Below are 24,773 nucleotides of genomic sequence, written 5' to 3'. Positions count from 1 at the left end.
TGCTAACCTTAGATATTGAAGATTAACTGAGAATCACACCTGCTCAGACAGTCAAACACAGAGTAGTGGAAACTAGGTTTTTGGTTGTCAGAGAACAGAATTATAAAACACAGGGATGAATTCTGTAGTATTTAGATCGAAGCTACATTATCCATGGGCGTTCATATTTTTAATATGTAAAGTTAGATGTAGAAAAATAGATGTGTTCATGTCTACATAGCTTCATAAATGTCCCCATACGCATGCACAGACACACTGCACATATTACAAATATTCCCTAACTTCATCTGGTATCCAACTGGTTAGGAGCAACAACCAAAGAGCACTTTGGCGTCCAGCATTTCACATATGAAGGAAGCAAAGGTGATTGGGAAGATGGGTGAGTTTTCATATTTGAGACTAGAAAAGTATATACAAGCTAAGTCTAAAACATGAGAAAGTGTTCAAATAATGACAGAGAGACACATCAGAAGTAAACAAGAGCACTTGCCTTGGCAAGACCCTCAATCATTGAAATGTTAAAACAATGAGTGATGGATTGCAACTCACTGGACAAAATAAAAAGCCCATGGCTCTCTGAAGATAATAAAAATATTTTTAAAAGAACTGAATGATTTTAAAATGAGATAGTAGCATAATTTCAAAGTATCTTTTCATAAAATTTCAGATGTAAATGAGTAAGCAATTTCATAGTGGGAAAGCCTGGAAAATACCACTGTAATTACGTGATTATGGTGAAGATCATAACAACTAAGAGAAATCCAAGTTCAAGTCCACCTAGTACAACATAATAAAAAAAAAAGTCTTCCAGAGTCAGTACAACATAATAAACCACCTAGTACAACATAATAAAAAAAAAAGTCTTCTCTGGCTCTCTCTAATAAAGATTCATATCCTGGATTTAAGAAGAGAATATTGAATAAATTTAAGCAGAGAGCCACTCTGGCTGGCTCATTATCTATAAACAGGTAGAGGATTTCAAAAGTCAAGACAAGACTAGATCTTTGGATGGGATTCTGAGATTACATGTTAGTAATATGCCAAAGGCAATGGTGTGATTTTGATGATGAGTGTTTTAGTCAGAGATAAATATCTCACTTTTAAGGAGTAAGTCACTCCTTGTAGCTAATGAGACATCATGTCTGTGACAACTTAGAAATAGTTCCAAGAGAAGTCTTTGCATTGTATCTCCAACTTGGTTATAGCTTTAAAAATGTTTTAAAATACAAAACAACAAGAATCAATAGTAATATAAACGGTACTGTATGGGAAGTACAGAGGATAAATTAGAAGCAGACGAGAAAGAGAGAGCTAGGGGAGCTATTTCAGCAATAAAGTCTAAAGGCCTCAGACAGTTGCAGAGAGAGTAGAAGAGGGAGGTTTGAGTCATAGTTAGGAAGCAGAACTGACAGGCTTTGGTGGCTAATTAGATATAGAGAGTGGAGGGACGAGAGGAGCCTAGGGTGACTCAGATTTCCAGCTTGAGATTGACTAGTGCAAAAAGCATTGACATAAGCAAAGAGGAACAAAGTTTTAGAGACATGACGTTTTGATTCCTGGCAAGCAGAGATGAATCTCTTCTAAACCTCTGGGTTATTTGACCAAATGAGATGGGCCGTCCTCTCATTGTTAAGCTGAACATCTATTCTCTGGTTTCATAGTTCCATAAGAAATAACATTCTTGATCCATTTTCCCAGTCTTTACTTATTTTACTTACTTACTTCTAAAGAGATAGAGGTACTTAAATACATTTGGGGTATAAACTACGTAAACCCATAACCGCCTTCCTTTGCCTCCACTCTCCAGAGCAAGTCCACAAGTATAATGAGCATGTTGTCTGCTCTTTGGGATATGCTCTCTGCTCCTCTGTGGTAAAGACACCCTATAGGTTGTTCAGATATGGCCATGATTGGAATACACACTTGACTGGAGAGAAAAATTACAAGGCGATTCAGCCACCTACCTACAATGGCATTATGCATTTAGTTCTTAAAATGTTTTTAAAAAATCAAGATATTTGTTTCCTGTAACCTGTCACTCCCTTGCTTTGGAATATTGAAGATTGAGGTGGTTAATCTGTCTTTTAAACTCCAACAGTGTGCAGGTTTTGTTCTTCATTTAATCAGTAAAATAAAGTGTTTAAAACACAAGAAAATCAAGAAGAGGGAAAATCAACAGTGGATACTTCATTCCTCCTTAGAATTGGGAACAAAATACCCATGAAAGGAGTTACAGAGACAATCTTTGGAGCTAAGACGAAAGGATGGACTATCTAGAGACTACCCCACCCGGGAATCCATCCCATAATCAGCCACCAAACCCAGACACTATTGCATATGCCAGCAAAATTTTGCTGAAGGGACCCTGGTATAGCTGTCTCATATGAGGCTATGCCAGTGCCTGGCAAATACAGAAGTGGATGCTCACAGTCATCTATGTAAGATGGAACACAGAAGCTAGAGAAAGCACACAAGGAGCTGAAGGGGTGTGCAATCCTACAGGTGGAACAACAATATGAACTAACCAGTACCCCCAGAGCTCATGTCTCTATCTGCATATGTAGCAGAAGATGGCCTAGTCATCCATCACTGGGAAGAGAGACCCCTTGGTATTATAAACTTTATATGCCCCAGTACAGGGGAATGCCAGGGCCAAGAAGTGGGAGTGGATGGGTAGGGGAGCAGGGTGGGGGAGGGTATAGGAAACTTTCAGGATAGCATTTGAAATGTATATAAAGAAAATATCTAATAAAAAAAAGATAATCCATTCTAGCTACTTGTTTCTCAGTTTTAGACAGGTAACAAAAACTGATTTCAAACTCATTTTTCAACATAGCACAAAAACCCCCAACATACCAGGCCTGGAGAGATGACTTAGTAGTTAAAAATCACTGTGTGCTCCTCCAGAGGTCCTGAGTTCAATCCCTAGTAACCACATGGTGGCTCATAATGATCTATAGTGTGATTTGATGCCCTCTTCTAGCATGCAGGTGTACAAGGAGAGTACTCAGGTACATTAAATTAACAAATAAATAAACAAGTAAATAAACAAACCTTTAAAAATACAACACATATTTGTACCTCTCTTTATATGTAATATTGGAATCGTAATGGACCTATCTATATCACATGGTTGTTCCAAGGATTAAAGTATAGGCTGCATGCATAGCCCTCTGTAACATATTAATAAAGGATATAGCTGTTGCTGAGTCTGAGTGCTCTCTTTCTCAAGAGTGTGAAAGTCTGTAAGGCAAATAAAAGAAAAAAACCAAACCAGAATAAAATTGTTAAGATTGGTACTAAATATGCATATGAAATTCCTTAGATCATATTTCTTGAGTTGAGACGTGTGGCTCAACTATTTGTGAAGTACATCAATGAGTTTCCAGAGTCAGTAGTGGGGAAAGAGTCTGAAAAAATCTCCTTTGGTGAGAAACTTTAACCACAGACACATCTCTCATATAGTTGACCATGAAAACCTTTCTACTAAGAGCATTTCTCATAGAATAAAGAGTGCTAAATAATAGGGTGTTTGACTAAGAGGAGGATAAGCCAGGCAGTGGTGCTACATGCCTTTAATCCCAGCACTAAGGATGCAGAGGCAGGCGGATCTCTATGAGTACAAGGCCAGCCTGATCTACAGTGAGTTCCAGGATCGCCCGGGCTTCACAGAGAAACCCTGTTTTAAAAACAAATGAACAAACAAGCAAGCAAACAAATAAAAAAAAAAGGAAGAGGGTAGACTCCTGGTTTAATATGATACCTTAATTTATTGGAAGCTCTGATGGTAAATTCTACACTGCATTAAGTCAAAGGACTTCAAATACTTTGCTCTTCCTATCTTTCCTTTGTGGGACACACACATACACACTCATATACTAATTCACCTTTCACTCATCCTTGAATCTAAAATCCAATTTGAGTACTCTCTCAGCCGATAGTTTTCTCTGATATTTCTTTGATAGAATCCTCACCTCTGCTCACCTGAGTAATCCAAATAATACCGAACATAAATTATATATCAGGCAGTGGTTCGACAAGTTCAGGTTGCGGGTTTCATTTTTTTTATTATTATTATTAAATTAAGGACATATTTTCTAATTCTCAATGGAATGTCCACTGGAGTTGGAAAGAAATGTGACAAAAAATACAATGCTTGTTCAAAAGCAAAATGCTATGAGGCATTAAAAATGCTATAGCATACAGGAGGCAGAGAATGAAGTATAGCTACCTTATATTCAAGAGGGAAAGCATCGCTTATAAAGTAGCACTTGGGTAATGAGCTGAAGGAAGGATAACAATAAGCCATGACCGCGCCCATATAGATATTCCATACAATCAACAACTAATAGCAAAACCCTAAAGTAGGAGCTACTTGGCAATTCATGAAAGACAGCAGGACAGGACTGAAATGAGCTGAGGAGAGTGAATGCTGACAGCCTAAGTAAGACATTACGGAGAGAATGAAATTACCCGTGCTGTTATATACCTTTGCTTTGAAATGGAAGATCAATCTGGTGAATGTGACCGGATTTACATGACTGCCTGTTGACTTGTGAAAAGGCAAAAGGAACACAGTGATTAATGCCCAAACAACAAGACAGAAAGATTTTCCAAAGTTCCCAGATAAAAGATGTTAATGGCCAATCAGCCGCGAAAGTAACACAGGAAAGTAACACAGGGAAGAGAATAAGAAGGGCCTTGCTTAAAAAGTATATTTAAATAGCATGTTGATGCTGAATTAGAGAATATACATGAATTGAAATATGCTTATTGCCAGGCAGTGGTGGTGCACGCCTTTAATCTCAGCACTTGGGAGGCAGAGGCAGGAGGATTTCTGAGTTTGAGACCAGCCTGGTCCACAGAGTGAGTTCCAGGACAGCCAGGGCTACACAGAGAAACCCTGTCTTGAAAAACCACAAAAATAAATAAAGAAAGAAATATGCTTATTAAAGATATCACTAGTATACAATGAGTATATGCAATAAAAATACTCTAAAATGAATAGAGAGGGGGCTGACTTTGAAACTATTTGGTTTCAAGCTACCTTCTCATCCATAAAGATTCATAAGGATATTCTGAGCTTTTGGGCTAATATCCACTTATCAGTGAGTGCAGACCATGTGTGTTCTTTTGTGACTGGGTTACATCATTCAGGATGGTATTTTCTAGTTCCATCCATTTGCTGAAGAATTTCATGAATCCTTTGTTTTAATAGCTGAGTACCCAAGATACAATTCACAAACCATAGGAAGCTCAAGAGAAAGGAAGACCAAAGTGTGGGTGTTTCGATCCTTCTTAGAAGGGGGAACAAAATACTCATGGGAGCAAATACGGAGACAAAGTATGGAGCAGAGACTGAAGGAAAGGCCATCCAGAGACCTGGGGATCTATCCCATATACAGTCACCAAATGCAGACACTATTGTGGATGCCAAGAAGTGCATGCTGACAGTCTGGTATAGCTGTCCCTTGAGAAGCTCTGCCAGAGCCTGGCATATACAGAGGTGGATGCTCACAGTCAACAATTGAACTGATCACAGGGTCCCCAGTGGAGGAGTTAGAGAGAGGACTGAAGGAGCTGAAGGGGTATGCAACCCCATAGGAAGAACAACAATATCAACCAACCAGACCTCCCACGGTCTAAACCACCAACCAAGGAGTATACAATGAGAGACCCATGGCTCCAGACACATATGTAGCAGAGGATGGCCTTGTCGGGCATCAATGGGAGAAGAAGCCCTTGATATTGTGAAGGCTCGATGCCCCAGTGTAGGGGAATGTGAGAGCAGGGAGGCAGGAGTGGGTGGGTGGGTGGGTGGGTGGAGGGAAAACCCTCATAGAAGCAGTAGGAGTGGGATGGGATAGGGGGTTTCCTGGGAGTGGGGAATCAGGAAAGGGGATAACATTTGAAATGTAAATAAATAAAATATTCAATAAAAAAGGATTCACAAGGATACTACAGCATTTTTGCTCATGAGGGCAATATTAAGTTGATATTTAGTATATTAAAATCAATACTGGGCTATGTATATAATGTACATGCACAGATGAACATTCCATTAGTCACCAGAGGCTACACATACTATATAGCTTCTATAGCTTCTGAAAAACTTGGCAGTCATGGAAAAAAAAAGCAAATCACTGTTGTACTAAAGGAAAGTAGTTATGACATCACAGACTTTGAGAGTGTTACAGACGACCAAGCAAGCTGAAGCCCATGCTGGGAGCTGACTTCTGAGACAGTGATCTGTTGGACTGAATATGGGATGTAGAGGAAGAAATGAATGATGGTGGGAAGTTTTACAGATGTGGTGCGACTAATATGAAGCTTAACACTGTTTTCTTTAAAAGCTTGTTGGGCAGCCCACTAGTATTTAGCGGTGCCTTTAGAACACGAGGCTGGAGTTCAGCGAGGTGGTGAGGGTTAGATATGTAAACTCAGAGCATTCCATAGCTTTTCAGGTTGGACATGAGGTGAGAGTACATGTGGGATGGAGAAGAAAGGGGCTCCAAGGATGACTCCAAGGAGCTTGAGCAATGGATTCCATTAATGAAATTCAAAAAAGCTCCCTTAGTGCACAGGCTCCCAATGCATTAAAGGGTTTCTTAGGGTGCAATCTATATTTTAGTCTTTGTCACATTAAAAATCATTACTTAATCTGCCCAGCATATGGTCAGTATTCAAATATGTTTAGCAAATGAATTAGTCAAGAATAGTGCATACTGGGATTCTTTCATTGCTGAATTCTGGGACTTTCTAAATTGGCATAGAAAATGATTCGCTTCAGGTTCCTATATTAGGTTTACTATTCACTGAGTCGTCACATTAGTTCATGTGACTGTAGTGGCAAAAGTAATTGGAAACTTTACAATTTAACTAGAGCAATCAACAAGTTACCTAACAGGAAAGATGGAATTAGATTTAAAATTATAGTCTGCCACCTGTGACATTAAAGAAATAATGACAACCCTACTTTCTAGACATTTTACCTTTTTCAAGGAAAAATTTCCTAGAAAACTCTGTCATCTATGCAGACAACCTAGAGAGGTGCTCTAGGGTAAAGGCATGTCAAAAAGAGAAAAAAAAAGCCATCCAGTGACATCTTTATACACATTGAAAGAAGAACCGTGAATAGGAGAAAAACTCAACGCTAATGCCATGGTGCAATCCATGGGAATCTGGATCATAGTAATTTAAGAAAGTAATTTGCTAAAATGCATGTTTTTAATCTGAGGAAGTATAAATAACAAATAGTTACCCTTTGGTTTTACTCAAACTCCCAGTTTCTGAGGTTCATACTTCATGAGGCTTTTGTATGCTAGTGTTGCTAAGAAATAAGATGCTGGACATCATGACCATTCCTCGTCAATGTTCTCTCTGGTAGATTTAGATGACCAAGAGAACTGAGAAAGGCTCTCAGATATGTACTCTAAAATCTGACGCTGTGATGTTTACAGCCAATATATTATTGATAGCTACTTCCCTGGCCCTCACGTTGCTGAACTACAAACAGAAGGTCAGAGAGGTTATGCAGAGGGTGTGTGATGGAACACACCCTCTATCAATTATAAGATAAAGGTACCAACAGGCAAAATTTTGAGTGGTCCTCCATGAGTTTCCTCTATATAACCTACCTTGGAAAACTGGGTTAAACATACACACAGATAGTTTCCAACTTGCAATGGTTTGAATGAACAACTTCTGAATTTTTTGAATGGCATAAATCACCCATTAGAAACCATAGCTAGAATTTTGAAACTTCATCTATTTCCAAACAGTGATGTACGCGATGACCCTCTCTCAAGAGACCAGGATGTGGCAGCAGGTCACAGGTCTGAGTCAGTTACTTACGCATGCCTCCTGCTAAGCTGTATCGTTTCCTAGGCTCGATGTAGTCAGTGAAGTTTTGATTTCTATTTTCCATTTAAAGGGGGTTATCAGTCTGTACCACACTGTAAGGCCAGGACCTTGTGTGCTAGCCTTCAGATGAATTTAATTGGTTTTGGATGGAGCTTAACTATTTTTTTTAGAAAAGCTCCTTAGGAAATCCTAATTTGTGGAGAATTGCTGATGGATTGGTATGTCCAACTGACTTCTTTTTTTCCCACTTTTTCTTTCCAAATTTTACCTCTGATTATTAGGTTAATGTTGATTGGCAACCATCTTTTCTAGCCCAGCTTTTGTTTTAAGACTTCAAACAAAGGACACAACCTCTGTGTTTCCCTCCTTTGGGCTATAAACTTTGGCCATCCATGTTTCTGCTCATCTTTCTTTTTCCAGTCCATTATTCTCCTCTCAAACTTCATCCCTCTGGAATATGAATGCACAACCTTGATCATTTTCTCCCCAATGAGCTAATTAACATTAATAGAAAGATTATTGACATTGGGGATTCAGAGTTCTTCCAGTCAGTGGCTGTGTCACATTGAGAAAATTATTTAACCTCTCTAAGACTCAGGCCCAATTACTAAAATAAAGAAAAAGTAGCATTTTCTCATAGCATTTTATGAAAAATAAATGAAATATATGCTCTATATATAATAGGAATGGTTTAATATTCAATAATAAACATTTGGAGACTGCTCTTTTGAAGACCTTTTGTTCTTTTGATCTTTTTGGTCTAATTCATTGCAATATTCTGTTTTCCCCCAGTTATATGACTTGGCTTTTTACATGCCCACTCTTGCTTTTAATTTTAAGATTGAACATATGCATTCCATAACCCTACAGTGCCAAGGGAAATATTATTCTAGACTTGGCAAGAGTTTTCTATAATCTTGGTTCAGGATTCTATTAAATAATGGCAGAAGGAGATGACATTTAAGATAGTTATTAAACCAACTTGTTAGCTTGCTAAGAACACACAAATTCTAGCAGAATATCCTTTAGGTTGACATGTCACCTAATCTAACCAGAGTCCCCTCTGTTCAAGTCTATCTTTCTCTCTCTCAATATAGTTCCCAAACACTATTCAGTCTCTCCAAATTATTCTTCATTCTTGATACCCTTATATCTTTGATAGCAAAGCATCTGTCTACCATGGATACTTTATCCAGGGTCTCATCTGCATTCAGCACGACAGAAATAAAATAACACATTATTTTTTTGAGCAATCACTATTATATAAGTGCAAAGTTATATTAACATGGATTTTCTTAAGGATGTAAAATATGTGATGGAGACGTAGTTCAGTAAAAGAACTCATGACCAATAAGCCCAAGACCTTGCACTCAAAACCTAACACTTGAAAACAAAGAAATCCTGAAAGATGTTTGGTATGACATGAAGACGAGAGGGGAAATTATATGCTTATCACATACAGACAAAAATAGTTGGAAAAGCTGTTACTGGACCACCAACCAAAGAATACACATGGAGGGACTCATGGCTCTGGCCGCATATGTGGCAGAGGATGGCCTTGTTGGACATAAGTTGGAGGAGAGGCTCTTTGGGCCTGAGGCTGTTTGATGCCCCAGTGTAGGGGAATGCCAGGAAGGAAAGACAGGAGTGGGTGGATGGGTGGGGGAGTACCCTCATTGAGGCAGGGGTGGAGTGATGGTATAGGGGGTCTCCAAAGGGGAGACCTGGAAACGGGAAACATTTGAAATGTAAATAAAGAAAATATCCAATTAAAAAAAATTCTCAACAAGCCAGGAGTAAAGTCATCCCTTAACAAAAGTTCATGCTACCATTCATGTTGACACAATAAATTCTTTCTCCCAAAGGTAGAAAACAAGGCAGAGATTTTTAGAGTTGCCACATCATCATATGATTTCTACTAGAGTCATAATTAGAAGAAAAGGAAGAAGTGGCATGAATTTTATAAAAGCAAAGGTGAACTGTCATTATCCTAAATTGACATCAGAGAGCCCTGTGGAAAGCACTGTTTATACAAGCAAAACGTAGGCCCTCTGCACATATGTTACAGCTGTGCAGCTTGGTGTTTTGGGGGACTCCTAAGAGTGGGAGCATGGGCTGTCTCTGATTTTTCTGCTGCCTTTGGGACTTTCCTACTACTTGGATGCCCTGTCCAGCCTTAATACAAAGGGAGGTGCCCAGTCTTACTGCAACTCGCTATGATAGATTTGGGTGATATCAATGTGGAAGCCTGCCCTTTTCCAGAAGATAAACAGAGGAGTGGATGTTGGGGAACCAAAGGGAGTTGTGGTGGAGGTACTGGGAGGAGAGGAGGGAGGGGAAACTGATGTCAGGATGTAAATGATAATAATAATAATAATATGTTGATGATGATAAAAGCAAAATCAACTATAACCTAACATACAACATAAAATTTAATTGATTTTTTAAGTACCAACAACATTTAGAAATAGTAAAAGTAGTTAAAATCTAAAAAATATTATTCCTCTTAGTGAGTAAAGTCTTTATCTTGGTAGTCAAAAACAAATCTTGACTCCTAATTAACATATAAGATAGCCTAAGTAGATTATAAACCTGATCTTAGATTAAACATGATAAAAAAAAACCTTCTAGAATAAAATGTAGGTGAATATATCATATACCAGACAAAAACAAGTAACTAGAAAAGAAAACTAAAATTATATTCATCAATAGTATAGGTAATAATGCGTAGCCAAATTAGAGACTGTAAGGGAATAGTCGCAATGCATGTGTCAGCCAATGGATCCAAATATTTGGGAGTTACAAGAGAACATATGCAATAGTACTCTCAACCAAAAATTAAAAAGTTGGAAAATTCCATTAAAAATGAAGAGAAGTATATACAATAGCCACAGAAAGGGCACTCAATGCCATTAGTCACCAGAAAAATTTAAACCATACTGACGAATCATTTCACATCCATAAGGTTGGCTAAAATAAAAATGATCATCAAGTTTAGCTGTAGAGAAACTAAAATTGTCATATATTGCTATTGGTGGCTATAAAATGTAGTGACTGCTTTAAGACTGTAGGAAAGTTAATTATAAAATTATCTACCTTAAGCTGAATCATCCAACTCATGTATCTACATGAAAACTTATTATAAAAAAAACATACAAGTGTATTCATGTGTAATCGTGAACAACACAACTCACAGCATGCATAAGACCTGTACAGCTCAAACTAGGTAAAAATTCTAATATGGAGTAGGAAGGGCTCCCATATCCCTACCACTATGTCCCTATTGGCTGGAGGAGGGAGATCACTTTTCTCTGGAGGGTGAGCACTAGTAGGTTGCCCATGCTCCAATGGATGACACCACACACTCATGCATATATGAGCAGCAACAATTAGACTCAGTGTTATTTTATTTATTTATGTGTGTGTGTGTGTGGGAAATTGGGAAGAAGATATATTGGGGGATTAAGAGAGTTGTTTGGGGGAAGGAAGCAGGAAATGGATCTCATCAAGAAACATTGTACACAATTTTCGACGAATAAAATTTAAAGGCAGAACAACTACAACAAAACAACAAACAAGCTAAACCAAGCTCTAATCAACAGGAAAGCAAAGAAACAAATTGCAGTATATTAATCCAATGGAATACTATTCATTTAGAAAAAAAAAACAGTAATTTGGGTGAATTTCAAAAGGATTCCATTTATATAAAATCTAATAATAGATTATTTTAATCTGCAGCATGAAACCAACATGAGACAGAAATGAGGGAGATTTCCTGGTAAGGGTCAGGAGGAATCTCTGGAGTGACGGCTGTTCTCCTTTCTGCTTTGAGCAAGATTACACCCACAGGTACAACAGACTAAGTGTGAATCTGTTCACTTATGATCTGTGCATTTTATTGGAAGGGTTGTAAGGCTTTTACCATGAAACATTGAAAAAATAAAAACATTTTACTTCTTTTACTTAACACCCTCCAAGGTCATATGTGTCATCAACATGACATGATTTTCTTCATTTGTATGGTTGGATGCTGCTCTACCATGTGCATAGACATTTTTTTTCTATCCATTTCACTCACTGAATGAATCCTTAGGTTGATTCTCTACATTGGCTATTTAGACTAACATTGCCATAGCATGGAACACAGATCTCTCATTACCCTACTGACTTTAGATCTACACCCAGTCAGAGAGCTGCCAAAGCATATGGTAAGTTCTCTTATTTGGTACTCAAAATTTTAGCTTCCAAGGAGCCTCCACACAGATCTCTATAATAGCTACATTAATTTACACTTCTACTCACACTGTACAAGAGTTCAGGTTATCTTTGCCAATGCTTATCATTCCCACCCTTTCTGATAATAGCCAATTTTAAAGGAATAAGGTGGTATCTGATTATGATTTTAATTCGCATTTCCCTGACAATTAGTGATGTCAAGCCAGACACAGAAAGGTAACTGTTGTACAATTTCACTTTTCTATGGAATACAAGAATAAATAATCTCACAGATATACAGATCAGAATAGTGGGTACCAGTGGCCAGGGATAAAATAGTATTGAAAGATGCTAATCACAGATAAATATTTATGGTTAGATAGAAGTAAGTTCAAGAAAGCTATCTAGACCATGGTGACTATGTAAGTGGTAACATATTGGATACGCAATGCTAAGGGAGAGGATGCTAAATGTTCTTAACGCAAAATGATGGAAGGGAAGGCATTTATTATTTGGTTTTCTACCTCACAAAGTATGTATTCGTCTAAATGTACTACTGTAGATTATAAATACATACAATTTTATACATCAGTTTAGGAACAAAAAGTCAAATTTAAGCAATATGTAATTATTTAGTGGAAAGAAAATTGGCATGTCAATGCACCCACTTAATTTTTCAAAAGGTTTTTCTTTCCCAAGTATTTTTAAGTGTAAAAATCATTCATTCTATTCTTTTCAGGTAGAAGTCTGTGGGTTATTCTAAACAGAAAAACTCAGCCCTGTAGGTTAATATTTTCGAGAGAAACAAAGAGAAGCCAGTACCATATAAATATTTCAGTTCTTATTAATTAAAAATAGGATGTTTCACAATCTGGAGGCTTTTAAGACATGAAAGGACCCAAAGAAATGTAGGTGAGGAGATCAAACAGGACTGTAAAACCAGCAGCTGCGACTTAGGTAGTTAATAAACACGCAGAGCAAAAACAACTTCAACTCTGGAAAGTCTGAGGCTTGCAGGTAATTAACATGCTAATCAGAACACTTGCAATGCTGTGTCTCTCTCTCTCTCTGGAAGCAAGGGTTCCATGGTAGCAAAGGATTCTCTCCATGTAGACATAGAATCCAGACTTAGCTGGGTAAAGATATGCATGAAGCCAAGGAAATAAGTGGTCTAGCTCCTGCTACCTAAGGACATCCATTTTCCGTGAATAGGCTCAAGTTTACCCTCCAGCTCACATGTTCACATATTCCTCCCATGGTCAAAGAATGCACAAGAAAGGAAATACAAATTGATAATGTTTGTGTCTTAGTCATGGTTTCTATTCCTGCACAAACATCATGACCAAGAAGCAAGTTGGGGAGGAAAGGGCTTATTCAGCTTACATTTCCATACTGCTGTTCATCACCAAGGAAGTCAGGACTGGAACTCAAGCAGGTCAGAAAGCAGGAGCTGATGCAGAGGCCATGGAGGGATGTTCTTTACTGGCTTGCTTCCCTTGGCTTGCTCAGCCTGCTCTCTTATAGAACCCAAGACTGCCAGCCCAGGCATGGTCCCATCCACAAGAGGCCCTTCCCCCTTGATCACTAATTGAGAAAATGCCCCACAGCTGGATCTCATGGAAGCATTTCCCCAACTGAAACTCCTTTCTGTGATAACTCCAGCTTGTGTCAAGTTGACACACAAAACCAGCCAGTATAGTTTGTATAATCCTTTAATTTTAAAGCTTATTTATTTATTGATTTGTGTGTGTGTGTGTGTGTGTGTGTGTGTATGTGCACATGTGTGTGTGTGGGGGGGTATGGATGTGCATGTGCCATGATGTGCATGTGGGGGTCAGAAGACAACTTTTGGGAATCAATTCCTTCTACCATCTGAGAACTGAATCAAAGGTCTCTCACCTCTAGTTTTAAAAGTGTAACTCTACCTCAACTATGTTGTTGATTTATTATTTGTGCTAAGAATGTAGTTCAGTGGTAGAACCATTTCATACTATGAACTAGGCCCATGCCTTTGATTTCTCACTTTAAAAAATTGTGTTAGTAAATGGATGCAAAGTGCTTAAATACCCAAGAGTGATTCTAACCAGATTTCTTATATTTCCAGACACAAACCTAAAATCACAAGTACTTATAATATAGGTACTTATACAAGCTAGCCAATAATTATCTTTTCTTTAGAACAATATTTCATCCCTGACTATGGCTATTTGAATGCACACTGAAGACTTCTGTTCCACCATCTATCCATCATCCTTGCATAGCTTCTGGTTTCCAAACCCTGTCTTGAAACTAGCAGTCCTTCATTAAATTTGATGTTGACTATAGGCTTGCTGTGTATTGCTTTTTTTGTTTTTATGTTTAGGCATGCCCTTTGTATCCCTGATCTCCAGAATATTTATCATGAAGGGATGTTGGGTTTTGTCAAAGACTTTTTCTGCATATTAAGAGATGATCATAATTTTTTCTTTCAGTTGGTTTATATGGTGGATTATATTTATTGATTTCTGTATCTTAAACTATCAGTGTATCTCTTAGATGAAGTTTACTTGACCACATAATAGATGATCTTTTTGATGTGTTCTTGGATTCCTTTTGCAAATATTTTATTGGGCAATTCTGAATCTATGTTCTTAAGTATTCCCTTATATATAATAGCCAGAAACTGGAAACAACCTAGATATCCCTCAACAGAAAACTGAGACAGAAAATATGGTACATTTTCACAATGGATTATCACTTAGCTGTTAAAAAAATATAAAATTTTCAGGCAAATAGATGGAACTAAAAAATATCCTGAGTAAGGTAACTCAGACCTAGAAAGATAAATATGGCATGTATTCACTTATACATGGATATTATCCATTAAATAACTGATAACCAACCTACAATCTATAGACCTAGAGAGGTTAGCTATAGAGGAAGGACTAGAGGGAGAACACATGAATTGAATCACCCTGGGAGAGGGAAATAGAGTAGATTTTACAGAGGGACTGAGGGCAAGTGGGGATGGGAACAAGAGGATCAGGTAAGGAGGAAAGGGAAGGGGAGAAGACAGCTAGAATTGAGAGGCATTTAAGGGATGATATATGGAAACCTAGTGCAGTGGAAATGTCCTAAGATATATGAAGGTCATCCTAATGAGATCTCCTAATACTGAGGGATACAGAATCCCAACCAGCCAGCTCTTGTCACTAAACAAAGCTTCAGGACTGAGTTGAATTTAATTGAATTGTTGGTCTAAAGGTCCATGAAAAAATCCTCAAACCCAGGTTGCTGCTAAGACAGTGAGTTTCTCTCTCCAAATTGACAGTGAGGTCTCATTACCAAAGATAACACCCACACAATTCACTGCACATGGAAAATCCAGCTGGTGCCTATGTAGAACCCTCTGGACCCTGTGCTGTAGTGCCTTTGGATCAGAAAGGTACTCTGCAGGCTACCAAAACAGAAATGTAAACACCAGCTCAGCCCCCAAACCTCTAACATACAACCCGCCCTGCCTGCAAGATATACTAGGCACTGGTGGCATAGAACTTGTGGGAGTAGCCAACCAATGTCTGATTTGGTGTAAGGTCTACTTCACAAGATGGAACCCATACCCAACCCTGTTTGGGTGACCAAGTACCAGAGATTAGATAGCCCAGAGACCTAGGGTCAAAACAAACACTACTGGTCTAAAAAACAGTATCATAAAATGACTCTTAAGGATATTCTACTATACTTATAGATCAGTGCTTTGCTCGGCAATCATCAGAGAAAATTCTTCCTCCTGCAGATAAGACACATGCAGAGACCCACAGCCAGACATTACAAAGAGAAAGGCCTTGGAACACATAGCCCCAAATGGGATGTCGCCATCAAATCCCTCCCCTCAGATTTCAGGGCGGCAGAAAGAGTGTTAGATTCTCCAAAGAGAATGGAGAGACACCAGGAGAACAAGCCCTCTAAGTCAACCAGCAAAACTCATATAAACTTACAGTAGCTGAAGCAGAGTGCACGGGGCCTACACATACATGTCCATGTTCACGTGAACATAACATATATAAAATATCTTAGTCTAGTATTCTTAGGGACTCCTGAGAGTGTGAAAGAGTGGATCTTTGATTCTTTTGTCTTCTCTTGGGTTCTTTTCCTTCTGTTCATTTGTCTTGTCCAGCCCTGATAGTTTCTGTTTTATCTTTTATTTCATTTTAGCATGCTTGGTTGTTCTCTTAGAAGCCTGTTCTTTTCTAATGAGAAAGGAGGAGAGGAGGGAGAGGAAACTATAATCAGGATATATTATGAGAGGAGAATTTATTTTCAGTAAAAGGAAAAAAATGAGAAAAAGAGAATAGAAATGAACAATCTTAACCCATTATTCTTTCATGATTATGTCCATGTGAATTTTATACTTCTGTCTACAATGAATGAGGACCAATGAGCCCCAGGAATCACAAGGGGAACAGAACAGGAGTAGAGTCAAGGTGCTATTTCTGCTAGCTCTAGTTTTCTTCCAAGTTTTTCAATATCCCATCCTGAACTAATAAGTAGAGATTATTTTTTTTTTCGAAACAAGGTTTTACTGTGTAGTTCATGCTGGTCTGAAATTTACTAGGCTATCCATGACCTCAGATCCTTCTGCCTCTCAAGTACTGGGATTAAAGGTGTGTGCCACCCATGCCTGGTAAAAGTTTTGGATTTTGTTTACTTTTCACTAAAAGATAATTATAGCACTTTTTCCTTTGTCCCTCCAACCTTCCCATAATCTCTGTTAAGCTCCCTGAAATCTATCTCCTCTTTTTGCATAATTATTGTTGTAACACACTGTGTGTGTGTGTGTGTGTGTGTGTGTTTGTATCTGTATACAATGTGCTGCTTCCACATCTTGTTGCTTACATGTAAATCATTTCAGGGTGGATCACTTGGTATTGGATAACTAACTAGGGGTCTAATCCCTGGAGAAGACTAATTCTTCCTCTCTTTTGGTGGAGAATCCTTACCCAGTATCTCTCAGGAATCTGTTTTTCATTCAGGAATGAATAAGAAAATTTAAATTACATGATTCATATCATTATTAAAAATAACATATTTAATAATGCATTTTAATAACATATGTTGGACAGCATCTTATATATATGCATAAGAACAAATGGTTTTAATGTAAGTGCTGGAATTGTGTTAAGTACACAGCCATACCAAAGCCCTCGGATAGAGACTGAGAAGCTGTGAGCACAAGTGTGGTAACCACCATCAGAATCCGGGGGTTTGGTGTTTGTTGCCTCGATCAAGTAGACTGAGGTAGGATGCTTGAAAACATTTTCTTACTCTGCAGACTGAGGTATTATAACGTTACTTGTGCCTAAACAATGCTACATGTGTACATTAGGTTGTCAAAAAGATGACTCACACCGTTTCCTGAGGAGATTTTAATCACTGAATAGGACTGGATGAAATAGCTATTATAGTAAAAGAAATCAAAGGAGCTCCCTAGAAGGTAGCCAGTTTCAACCCATTAAAACCCCAGTATCTTTTAACTTCAGCCTAAAACTTCCCTGGGGATCAATGATGTTATACAAAAGCCTTCTACAAACTACACTGGGATATGAAGTTGAAATGCTATTGAGAATGAGACTGTCATAAAATAATCTAAAGCAAGTTATAAGAAAGAATGCTACTTATTAAAGCAATTGTTGCTTGCATAGTCTTAGATATGACTGCACTGCAGACTGGCTTCTGGGTCTATTCATGTTCTGTGTCTCAGTGATACAGAAAGGCATTGATTGGATCCTAAGTTCCCCCTCTCTTGGATTTTATGAAGCCCATTCAGAAAGAGCCAGGTTGAGAACACCACCAATTCCATGTTCTAGGTCCATCTGTTGGCAAAAATATAATGCAAACAGCTTTGTAAGTGCTATTTTCAATGAAATATCACAGAACAGCTTGTCCCAATGATATTTCTAAAGCTTGCCTGCAAACCGCCTACTGGGAAATCCAACAGAAAGAGAAGGGGGATGAGAGGGAAAAACATTCAGGCAAGTGACAGGAATGGGAAAAAGAACAAAAGGTAAAGGCAGATTACCAACACTGTGAACCCCGGAGGACAATAAAGAGAGTGGGTAGTATGGTACCCAACACAGGGATGGAGCAACGGAGAGCAACTGCATCAGCTCACTGGGGTTGGGGATAGAAAAATCAACACAAACAGTGTGCCCACAGAAAGCTTCAGAACACAGTAGCAGCTCAACAACCACAGCCTCATAAATGCTCAGAGGAAAATGTGAAACAGCCATTTTTCTAGGCTTCATTGAATCCCTCTCATAATATAAAAGTTCATTTTCCAAGAGCTAATAGAGAGTGCAGTGTCTATTATGAACTTCCTAGGAAGCAAACAGCCTATTTGGAATCTCTTTCTCTTAATGTAAAAAATCTATTCTATATTACATAATAGCCCCAGCATTGAAGTACAGTGTTTTACACGTATTAGTTCAGAACCAAGCAACACAGCGTTACAGAGCAGGCAATGTCATCCTGGGTACTTACTTACCTGAGGCCGGATAACTTTTACGATATTTTTTAGGGCAGTGTCGGGGGATGGAGGTGAGCAGTCAGGTGTTGGGCCTGTAGAGCTGTTTCTATGGTGACTAGTTCCTGGAGCAGTAATTGCTACCTCAGAGGCATTATCTGTGAATAAAAATAGAACTGCCATGAACTTAATCAGTCAGTTTACCCCTCAAGACTTGAAATTATTTTCATGAACATGAGTTGATATTTCAACTTAAAGCTGATATCAATTATAATATCATAATTAAGACTAGGCTCAGTGGTATGTGTTTTTTTTTAATACTGATTGTTCTATTTTCCTTCAAGATGGTGAATATAATGCTTGCAGTGTAATTCCTGAATGAATGAGCAATATTCAGTTTATTATAATGACATCATCCTCCACAGTCCCTAAGACCACCATCATCACTATCTGAAAGGTCATCTCCTCATTTGAAAATTAATATAGTTTTGAAATATGACAAAGCTGGCCAACAATTTCCAATCTTTCTATTGAAAGCGCATTTTTATTACGTAGGAATTTCATATCCACTTGATTCCTAAAACTCAAACTCAAGCCCCTAAGATAACTTTGCCCAGATAGCCCAAGATCACAGAACTTTAATTAAAAATCAAACCTGACATTTGTATAGGACATAAACAAACAATTTTATCCCTAGAAGGAAATCATATAAAACACTATGTTCAAAATTAAAATGAATGAAATTTCAGGATCTAAATGAACTTCCCTGATGTTTTTTTGCATTTGGGAGGGGGGAGAATAAAAACTTTTAAAAGAATAACTTGGAATTCTGCATTTCCCTTTTTACTATAAACCCAAATAAAATAATATCCTAGGAACAGTTTAGAAATATGTGAAACTCTTTGAAATGGATAGAAAATAATATAATATTGGTTAGCACAACAGGAAGTTTATCTGCTTAATAATAAACCACAATCTTTCATAGTTTTGAATAAAAATTTTCTGCAAATGTGAATCCGCAAGATGTTCACTTCTGTTATGCTTTCAGTTCTGTCCCAATAATTTTATGTCCCATACATATGAACTGATGCAAATTAGACTAAGACTGTATTTACTATAGATAAACATGTTTCTCTGTTCTATGATCATGGCTTACAATCCCAAGTAAAAAGGAATAATTTATGAAGATACTTTTGTTCATAAAAAGAAAGGATATGAATCCCCCTAAAACTGTGTCCATCAGATAAAATTACATTGCAGAGCCTTGGGAGATGGTTTAGTCAGTAAAGTGCTTGCTGCTTATGCAGGAGGATTTGACCTCAGATCACTAACATCCCTGTAACAGCTGGGGTAATGGCATGCATCTGTAATCCCTGCCCTGGGGGGAAAAACAAAGGGTCCCTGTAGATCACTCACCAACCAACTTAGCCAGAAAAAAGAGATTCAGGCTCAGTAAGAGACCATGTATCAAAAAGGAAAGAGGAAATTGATTAAGGGGGAAACCAGAAGAGAATCTCTGGTCTTAACATACATGTATGTGTGCATATGAGCATATATCACTTGCACACATCTGCATAAGCACACGCACAACAATCTCTCTCTCTCTCTCTCTCTCTCTCTCTCTCTCTCTCTCTCTCACACACACACACACACACACACACACACACACTGTAGTCTCACTGGGGAATAATGAGACAAAAAATTCAAATGTGGCACATTTAGATAAAATGGTCATTCAGTTAAAAAAAAAAAAAAAACCTTGAATTTTCCAGAGCACATTTCTTCTCTTCTCTTTTACTTATTTACATTCCAGTAGCTGCCCCCTCTCAGTCCCCCTTTCCACAGTTCCTCATCCCATTCCCCCTCCCCTGAGAGGGTGTTCCCCCCCATACCTCCCCCTTCCCTGGGGTCTCATGTCTCTTGAGGATTAAGCACATCTTCTCCCACTGACCAGGAAGACCTCTGCTATATATTTGTGCAGGGACCTTGGACCTCTGTATGATCCAGAGCACATTTCTTAAATTTAATAGATGCTGTGAATTTGCTGGCATCCCAGGATAAGTGGAATAATATTCTGAGTAGATAAACATTGAAATCAAAAATCATTATTTAGCAGGATAAGAGCAAGTTGTTCTGATTCTCTCCTTTCAGCTTTCATTCTTACCATTCACTCAACCATACAAAAACAAAAAACAACAACAATCCCCCCCCCAAAAAAAAAAAACTAAACCAAACCAAACCAAACCAAAAATGGGTCAGGGACAGCTATGTGTCAAGCATTATGCTATATCATAAAGATAGATGTAAAAGAGTCTTGCCAGGGTCTGTGGAAAGAATGGGCAAATAGGCAAAACACAGAGGACTTTTAGAGCAGAGAAAGTATCCTGTAGGTATAATGTGGGTGGATACATCTCATTATATACGCATCTACACCAAAGATGTGCAGCTCCAAAGGTAAGCCCTACACTAAACTGCAAACTCTGCAATGCAGGCTCATCATTTACTGCAAATGCTCCATTCCAGTGAGGGATGCTGAGAGTGGATGAGACACATACACAGGGGAACTATGGGAATTTCCTGTATTAGTGAGGGATGCTGAGAGTGGGTGAGACACACACACAGGGAAACTATGGGAGTTTCCTGTATTAGTGAGGGATGCTGAGAGTGGGTGTGAGACACACACACAGGGGAACTATGGGAGTTTCCTGTATTACAATGAGGGATGCTGAGAATGGGTGAGACAAAAACACAGGGAACTATGGGAGTTTCCTGTATTACAATGAGGGATGCTGAGAATGGGTGAGACACACACACAGGGAACTATGGGAGTTTCCTGTATTCCAGTGAGGAATGCTGAGCATGGATGTGAGACACACACACAGGGAACTATGGGAGTTTCCTGTATTCCAGTGAGGAATGCTGAGCTTGGGTGTGAGAAGCACACACAAGGAACTATGGGAGTTTCCTGTATTCCAGTGAGGAATGCTGAGAGTGGGTGAGACACACACACACAGGGGAACTAGTTTCCTGTGGATCTATTCAGTGTAGTCTAAAACATCAGTTTTGCCAATAGATATTTTTTCATTACAAAAATAATTCTGTGATGTATTGAATATGTATAGAAAAAGAAAGAAATCAAAGATGACTAAGGTCCTAGCCTGAAGTCCTAAGAGTATGCAGCTGGTATCCATAGCCATGAGCAAGGCTGTTTAGACATTCTCTCCTTTCTTTATTGCTTCCAATACTGCTTCTGCCCTTTTTCTGGTGCCTTTTAGACTCCAATGAAATAATATTAGCTAGAATGCTTAGCATTATCATTATTAGTATTACTAATTCATTCTCTGTGTGTTATTGTTCATGCTGTCTCTGTATTGCACTCAGAATAGCTTCTTATATTTATTTTCCAGATAATTTTTTCTTTCTTCAGCTGTACCTAGGGCACTGACAAACTACTAATTTCAACTATACTTTTAAATTCTAAGTCTCCTAGTTATTTATTACTAAACATCTAATATTAGGGATATTACTAAATATCCCTAATATTGTTAATATTGTTCTGCTCCCATCTTTTAAGGTTGGCTTTTATTTACTTGAAAATGGCAAGTATACATTGCTTTAGTGTATGTGTTTAGGTAGAGTTTTTAAATATTTTAATTTGGCATGTAATAACTGTACACATTTATATGGTCCACAGTGATATTTCAGTATCCCTGGACAATGGGCACTGACTGGATAATTAGCTCATGAATCATTGCAGGCACTCATCACTTCTTCACACCAAGGAAAGTGAACAGATGCCTGGGGATAGATGAACAGGACAAAGAACATGTTTTAAAAAGTCCATGTCTGCCACACGAAGACCTACAGAGTCAACTAACCTGGGCCCATAGGGGCTCACAGAAATTGAACCCAACCAAATATCATGTAGGGGCTGGACCTAGGCCCCCTGCACATTTGTAGCAGATGTAGTCTTCATGTGGGTCCCCTAACAATTGGAGCAGTGCTGTCTCTGACTCAAGGTGGCCTGCTATTGAATTTCCTTCCCCTAGCTGGACTGCCTGGTTGGGCCTCAGTGTTAGAGGATGTACCTAGCCCTGCTGTGACTAGATGCCTTAAAGTGGGGTGGTACCCAAGGAGGGCTTCCCCTTCTCTGAGAAGAAGGGAAGGGAGCAATGGGGAGACAGATTTGTAAGGGCAGGGTGCTGAGAGGATACAGGGGTGCAATCAGAATGTAAAGTGAATTAAAAAAATCATGGGGGGGCAGCTGGGGCGCAGGGTCGGCTGACACTCGCCAGCTACCCACAACACCCGCCACAGGATCTTAAGACTTCTGGTGAGTGGAACACAGCATCTGCTCCAATCCAATTGCGCGCGGGACCTGAGACTGCATTAGTTAGGGAAGCAGAAACCGGCCTGAGTAGGGCCACAGGCCTCATCCGGCCAGATCAGCGCCAGGGTAGCTGGAGCGCATAGTTGCCTGACACCCGCCAGCTACCCACGACCCCCGCCGCAGGATTTTGGGACTGCTGGTGAGTGGAACACAGCTTCTGCTCCAGTCCAATCACGCGGGACCTGAGACTGCTCTGGTTGGGGAGAGAGAAATCCGGCCTACATAGGGCCACAAGCCTCTTCCGGTCAGAAAAGCACCAGGGCAGCTGGGGCGCAGGGTCAGCTGACACTCGCCAGCTACCCACAACACCCGCCACAGGATCTTAAGACTTCTGGTGAGTGGAACACAGCTTCTGCTCCAATCCAATTGCACGCGGGACCAGAGACTGCATTAGTTAGGGAAGCAGAAAACCGGCCTGAGTAGGACCACAGGCCTCTTCCAGCTGGACCAGCACCTGGGTACTGCCAGCTACCCACGACCCCCGCCACAGGATTTTGAGACTGCTGGTGAGTGGAACACAGCTTCTGCTCCAATCTTTAAACAGTGACAACGACAACAACTAACCCCAGAGATTACCAGATGGCGAAAGGTAAACATAATAATCTTACTAACAGAAACCAAGACCACTCACCATCATCAGAATCCAGCACTCCCACGTCGCCCAGTCCAGGGCACCCCAACACACCGGAAAAGCTAGACACGGATCTAAAAGCATATCTCCTGATGATGGTAGAGGACTTCAAGAAGGACTTTAATAACACACTTAAAGAAATACAAAGGAACACTGGTAAACAGGTAGAAGACAATAAAGAGGAAACACAAAAATCCCTTAAAGAATTGCAGGAGAACACTGCTAAAGAGTTACAAATCCTTAAAGAAAAACAGGATAACCTAATCAAACAGGTAGAAGTCCTTAATGAAAAACAGGGAAACACATCCAAACAGATGATGGAAATAAACAAAACCATACTAGACCTAAAAAGGGAAGTAGACACAATAAAGAAAACCCAAAATGAGGCAACACTGGAGATAGAAACCCTAGGAAAGAAATCTGGAACCATAGATACCAGCATCAGCAACAGAATACAAGAGATGGAAGAGAGAATCTCAGGTGCAGAAGATTCCATAGAGAACATCGGCACAACAATCAAGGAAAATGTAAAATGCAAAAAGATCCTAACTCAAAACATCCAAGAAATACAGGACACAATGAGAAGACCAAACCTACGGATAATAGGAGTGGATGAGAATGAAGATTTTCAACTCAAAGGACCAGTAAACATCTTCAACAAAATTATAGAAGAAAACTTCCCAAATCTAAAGAAAGAGATGCCCATGAATATACAAGAAGCCTACAGAACTCCAAATAGACTGGACCAGAAAAGAAATACCTCCCGACACATAATAATCAGAACAACAAATGCTCTAAATAAAGATAGAATACTAAAAGCAGTAAGAGAAAAAGGCCAAGTAACATATAAAGGCAAGCCTATCAGAATTACACCAGATTTTTCACCAGAGACTATGAAAGCCAGAAGATCCTGGACAGATGTTATACAGACACTAAAAGAACACAAATTCCAGCCCAGGCTACTATACCCAGCCAAACTCTCAATTAACATAGATGGAGAAACCAAAGTATTCCACGACAAAACCAAATTCACACATTATCTCTCCACGAATCCAGCCCTTCAAAGGATAATAACAGAAAAAAACCAATACAAGGACAGGAACCACGCCCTAGAAACAACAAGAAGGTAATCCCTCAACAAACCTAAAAGAAGACAGCCACAAGAACAGAAT

The 24,773-nt window shown here is 39.0% G+C and overlaps 1 protein-coding gene across 6 annotated transcripts in view; it reads right to left on the bottom strand.

Moving 5' to 3' along the window:
- Window positions 1–24,773, bottom strand: part of Anks1b (ankyrin repeat and sterile alpha motif domain containing 1B) — a 1,085,844-nt gene that overhangs the window by 658,574 nt on the left and 402,497 nt on the right. For all 6 annotated transcript variants that reach the window (XM_085843084.1, XM_085843086.1, XM_085843085.1 and 3 more), the window contains exon 11: window positions 18,602–18,738. In XM_085843084.1, coding sequence (XP_085699210.1) covers window positions 18,602–18,738 — 137 coding nt within the window. The remainder of the gene's footprint in view (window positions 1–18,601; window positions 18,739–24,773) is intronic.

This window comes from Mus caroli, unplaced genomic scaffold (assembly GCF_978045245.1).
Source record: "Mus caroli unplaced genomic scaffold, Mus_caroli_1 scaffold_9, whole genome shotgun sequence".
NCBI lineage: Eukaryota > Metazoa > Chordata > Mammalia > Rodentia > Muridae > Mus > Mus caroli.
This window is presented reverse-complemented; position numbering and strand designations above follow the sequence as displayed.